Genomic DNA, 6,000 nt, shown 5'->3' on the forward strand with positions numbered 1-6,000 from the left:
AGAGAGAGAATGCCAAAGCAAAAGTAACACACAAAAAAAAGAGGGAAAAAAAACAGCGAAGAGAAATTACGTTTTAAGCTTCGTTCCTCTTCCTCCGACGTCAATTGAGCTGGTAGATCCTGAACCGTGTCGGTACCTGAAACAAATCGAGACGAGATGTTAGAAAATTTATGTGAAAGAGAAAAAAATAAATAAATAAATAATCAAATAAAAAAAGAAAGAAAGAAAAAAAGAAATAAATAAATAAAAGAAAACTAACCGACAGTGGATAAGAATAACCGAAGAGAATCGAAAAGGTGATTACTAGAATACAAGTCCCGGTTACGAGTTTGGTATCGACGCTGGTCTATGTAGGTTGGTATGGGCGAAGAAAAAGAAAAAAGAAAAAGAAAAAAGAAAAAAAAAGGAACAACAACGTAAAACAAAAATAACTATCGCTACTGCTGCTACCAAGAAAGAGAGAGAGAAAGAGAGAATCTATATATCCTATTCAGTCGCGATCAGTGTGTACGAACCATAAAGAATGATCGTACAGTAAGGAAAAGAGCCGGTTGGCGCCAATCGTAAGCTACTTCGAATGTTACTTTTATGGACGCTTGCCGCGTCGATCTCGTCGCCTTGAATACTTTAATCGCTAAAAATAAGTAAGTAAGTAAATAATTAAATAAATAATTAAGTAAGTACGCACGATCCGATTCGTTCAAAATTTTACCAAATTGATAACATAAAAGACAAATACGATTGTCCTCTTCTTTCTTCTTCCTCTCCTCTTTTTTCTTTCTTTGTTTTTTGCTTTGTTCTTTTTTTTTCCCCTTTCAATCGACCAAAACCATCTTCTCGTTTGCAATTGAAGAAGAAACGACGGCGCCATATGTTTCCACGCGTGGCGCCACTTCTCCCAACGTTTAATGCAAACGATAACTTACATACTCTTCAATTACTCGACAGACAGACAGACAGACAGACAGACAGACAGACAGACAGACAGAGAGAGAGAGAGAGAAAGAAGGAGGAAAAAGCAACAACAACAACAACAACAACGACTACGACGACGTCGACGAAAAAGAGAAGCGAACAAGTCACTCCTGCCTTCGTGAATACGATCGTGATTGGGATTGCGATGCGGATACAGTGATCCAGCGCGAGATATCGATTTCTTTGCTTGTCTCTACTGAGAAAGCGTAACGAGCGTTGACGAGTTAACGCGTAGGTATACATACATACATACATACATACATACATTACAATAACAACATGTACGTATATTAAACAACGCAAAATTTACTTGGTATTAAAATGAAAAAAAATTGTCTTTTTTTACTTTCCAATTCATTCCGCATTCAATATGTTTCTCATTAAACATTAGTTATAAATTTTGCGTTAGTCATACGTAGTATATTTTGTATTACGTAGTACTCGTCAGTACATTAATGTCATGTTATTGTTTATTTCTTTTTCAATATAAATCCAAACATCACCGTATACGTATAGACTCGTATACAAAGATCGAGAGAGAGAGAGAGAGAGAGACAGAGAGAATAATATTATGAATGATTGTCTTTTGTATATTTCGCTACAACCCGCATTAATATATACGTAAGTAACATACGTACTTACGTACAGTCTGCGGATGACCTCCGAAGACGCAGATCGTGGGTCTTGGCAAGCGACCTCGAGTGCCCTCGAGGTAAACTCTCGAAGGTAACTCGAAAGAAGGAGAAGAGAACGAAGAATGAAGAGAAGAGGAGAGGAGTGAAGAGAAGAGGAGAAGAGAGTTCAAGGAGGCGAGAGAGATTCAAACGAGTTCCATCCTATTTCGTCCATTTTTTTTTCTTCTCCGCTATATATTTTCGATCGAACGAAGCGACTGTTAAATGGCAATTAAGGGATCAACATGTGGTTACTTACTTTTCACGTACGTATCTTTAAAGCTCTATGAGAATCGATATGGCAGTCCCTAATCGCTAAGATGACGATTCGGATGAAGAATCGTAAAAATGATACGTACTAATCGCTTATTGTACGACGACATAATCTCAATATCAGTTAAGACGACAAAATGAGACTGTCATATCGATTAACAATTATCAAATGCAAAGGACTTAACGTAAATAGGATATATTATTTTATTTTTCTCTTTTTTCTACTTCATCTTTTTTTCAAAATATTTTTCAATGATCTATCTTACACATATAACCTTTCAAACATATCTTTGGAATCCTATGGATTTCAACCCCTTACTTTCCTAGTTTTAATTAAGGATAAATATGTAAAACACCTTTTATCATTTATTATTCCTAGAAACATTAATTCACCAACTAGAATAGTAAATCAAGTTTAAGTCACGTTCTGGTGTTCAGGATTTGAGTATTAAAAAACAAACAAACAAAAAAAAAGAAAAAGAAAAAAGAAATCAAATTGCAAGGAGCAAATCGTATGCCAACTCTGCAAATCGTGTTTGAGGAATGAGAGAGAGAGAGAGAGAGCCAGCCAATTCCTTAGAATTTTTCCTTTTCTTCTACTTACTCGCGATAGCAATTGGAATTTTGCTGTGACCTTTAAAATCTGGTTTCTCGACTTAGCGCTTGTGTCGTCGTACACGGAAGGAATGCTGGATTAATATACATATATGTACATATATGTATATATATATATATATATATATATATGATCATAGAAGAGTAACAATTCAACGAACGAATTTATAGCAACTTGGACTGATCTTTTGTCTATTTCCCACGCTTTTCCCATCCTTGTCCTTTTCTTTATCTTTCTTTTTTCTTTCTTCTTTCTTCTCGTACAACACCATAAGTAAATTGGAATGTAGCTTTTGTAATCATACCTAATCCAGAGTTATACGTTCGTATAAGAAGGAGAAAGAAAAATGAGGAGGGTTGAGGTGGGGTGGGGTGGTGTGGGGGAGAAAGGAGAAAATGGTAACTCGGTGAATAAGGAACTCGTAAAGAAAACGTAATGCCATGACGCAAAATGCGCAGGAGGGAATGTATGCTCGACGTTCTAACGTTTTAACATGCGCCTGAATTGTTAAAATACCCCCTCCCCCATCCACTCTTTCTCCATCCCCTTACCCCTAGCCCTTTCTTTTCCCGTCGATAAATAGCATTTGCATGCAGGAGTTATATTTATTGTAACACTTTTAGAACCGAGCTACGCGAATTCTGAGTCTACGTATGTACATACATATATATATATTGATATATAATTATATACGTATATATAAGTTCGTTGAAAGCAAAGCAAATATATTTGTCGTCGTAGTAGTTATTATTATTATTATTATTATTGTTGTTGTTGTTGTTGTTGTATATTATTATTTATCAACTGTTGATCGTGTTCGAGCTGAAGTACACATACGTTCTTCTTTTTCTCTCTTTTATATTATGTTAAAAGCGTAGAACGTTCGAGGACAAAAAAGAATGATTTTTTTTTCCTCGTCGTTTTTATATATTAATATTATTTTGATCTGGTATTTGAAAAAGAGTGAGAGAGAAAGAGAGAGAGGTTTCTAACGCTGATGATATCGCGTATATAAAGCCAATAGAAAAAGAAAAAGAAAAAAAAGAAAAAAAAAAAAAGGCAATGTTACGAAAGGAAACAGAAATTCAAGCGTATCATTGGCATATATAAATAAAACAGTGATATATGTTTTCGTGGTAAAGGGGCAAATACTTTCGAAGGAGAAAGTCTGAACGTATGCCAAAACGAATTTCTCATTATTTAGTAATTAACGATTTGTTATATACATAGATATAATACTATATAACTTTGTCCACTTTCCATTAGCTTCGAGGAACCTAAGCGATAAAGGTGAAGATCATACGAAGAAGATGAAGAAGAAGACGAAGAAGAAGACGAAGACGAAGAAGAAGAAAACGAAGAAGAAGAGGAGTAGGAGGAGTAGGAGGGGAGACGAAAAAGGGAGAAAGATAGTCGATAGGAGTAAAGTCCTACATACACAGAATCTCCTTCGCTTTTCTCGCGACCTTCCACCTCTTCCCCGTACCACTTTCCCTCCTTCCCTCACCTTCTCCTTTCCCCTCCTCACCCCTCCTCACCTCTTCTTCCACCATCTCTTCTAGTCTATTCTCATTCCGCATGCTCGCACGCGTTATGCCCCGATCATTACGTATGCTAATATTTACATTTAGATTGCACGGCTTAATCGAAGTGACGCCATGCAGTAATATAGCCGGCGCCATGGCGCTAAACCGTGGCGCCCGCCCTCTCCTCGAGCATCGCTAACTTTTTCCTCCTCCCTCCTCTCTCCTCCTCTCTCCCTCCTTCTCTTCCTCTTCCCTCTCTCTCTCTCTCTCTCTCTCTTCTTCTCCCTCTTCCTCCTCTCTCTCTCTCTCTCTCTCTCACTCTCTTTATCATCCGCTTCACTTTTTTCTACGTCTCCTCTTTTTTTTCTCCCTTCCTCCTCCTCCTTCTCCTCCCCTTCTTCTTTTTTTTTATTTTGTTCTTTTTTTTCTCCTCCTCCTCCTCCTCCTCCTCCTCTTCTTCTTCTTCTTCCTTCGTTTTTACCCTCAGACCAATTCGCTCTCTCTCAGAGTCGTTCAGTCGTTATCATTGGCACGACCTCGTCGTCCGTCGTAGTAGTAACAGCATATAAAACTTCACCATTGCGATCTCTTATCCTCAAAGATATGTACGAGTTTCGATTCCATCGTACTCTTATTATTATTATTATTATTATTATTATTATTATTATTATTATTATTATTTGTAGAAAAAAAATTGCGATTGGTCGTTGTTGCAGTTGTCGTCGTCCTCGTCGTAGTTTTCGCTGGCGCTTAGAGATAATGTTATTCGAAGGTTATAAACCATAGTTCATAATTTATATCTAGGCTAAAGTTATAAAATAAATCTATATTTATACGAATCGTTAACTCGTTGAATTTATAAGACGATCGTATAAGCAAAGAGATGCAAATCTATCTGTAATATATATTCTAAGATGGAGGAGTCTCTTTTCGTTTTCGTTTTCTTTATCTTCTATCTTTCTTTATTATTATATATATATATATGTATATATATATAAATTTTCTCGTTCGTTCGATTCGCATTAAGAACGGTTGAAAGGCTCAAGAAGTTTACCGTTCGGATATTTTTTTTTTCCTTCGAGCGACGATAATCGCGACGATTGATGCGTTAGAAAAAAAAAGAAAGAAAGAAATAAATAAATAAATAAATAAAAGAACGATTAGAAGAAATCATGTAAGTATCTGTCGCATGATAAACGACATGGAATTAACTTTATATCTCACGATAAAGTTCTCAAGAAAGTTTTCTACGGTTTAACGTTTTAATCGATGTAATCATCGTCGGATAAGAAACGTAGGATATATATATATATATATATATATATTATATACATGTAATAATTGGTTAAGAATTTTATATAAAAATTCGATAAGATACTTTATTATAACTATTACGACATTTAATACTTTTCTGATTTATCGTATAGTTTCTTTTTTCTTTTTTTTTTCGTGACAACGTAGGGTTCGTTGAACTTCTTCGTTTAATTTTTAAACGTAAGAAAAGAAAAGAAAAAAAAAGTTTTCTTCGTTATATTATTTTTTACATGAGAACCGGTCTAAAACGATTTTCCTAGCCTTTCTAACGAGTACGTTTATTAAAAATGTCTGAATAAGAGACGAAAAAGTAAATCCTTGGAAAAAATGTTTCCAAAAAGAAAAAATTAAAAAGAAAGAAAAAAAGGAGAAAAGCAAGAAAAGCAAGAAAAGCAAAAAAAAAAAGAAAAGAAAAAAAAAGGAAGAAACAGCTATAAACCATAAACCGTTTAAGGACGAAACGCGGTAGTATGGACGTTAACGAGCGTGATATTAAATACTCGAGAAGTATTTCTACCAGAGTGATACACAGCTTTTAGTACTTTAATGAAGCCATCGTAAGAGAAAAAAAGAGAGAGAGAGAGAAAAAGAGGAGGAACTTTTATCGTATTATAATGAACGG

At 35.3% G+C, this 6,000-nt stretch overlaps 1 protein-coding gene across 11 annotated transcripts in view; it reads right to left on the minus strand.

The window, feature by feature from the left end:
* Positions 1 to 6,000, minus strand: part of LOC124957387 (dorsal-ventral patterning protein Sog) — a 61,804-nt gene that overhangs the window by 8,777 nt on the left and 47,027 nt on the right. For all 11 annotated transcript variants that reach the window (XM_047514389.1, XM_047514383.1, XM_047514388.1 and 8 more), the window contains one exon: positions 71 to 136. In XM_047514389.1, coding sequence (XP_047370345.1) covers positions 71 to 136 — 66 coding nt within the window. The remainder of the gene's footprint in view (positions 1 to 70; positions 137 to 6,000) is intronic.

Source organism: Vespa velutina, chromosome 25 (genome assembly GCF_912470025.1).
Source record: "Vespa velutina chromosome 25, iVesVel2.1, whole genome shotgun sequence".
Classification (NCBI taxonomy): Eukaryota; Metazoa; Arthropoda; class Insecta; order Hymenoptera; family Vespidae; genus Vespa; species Vespa velutina.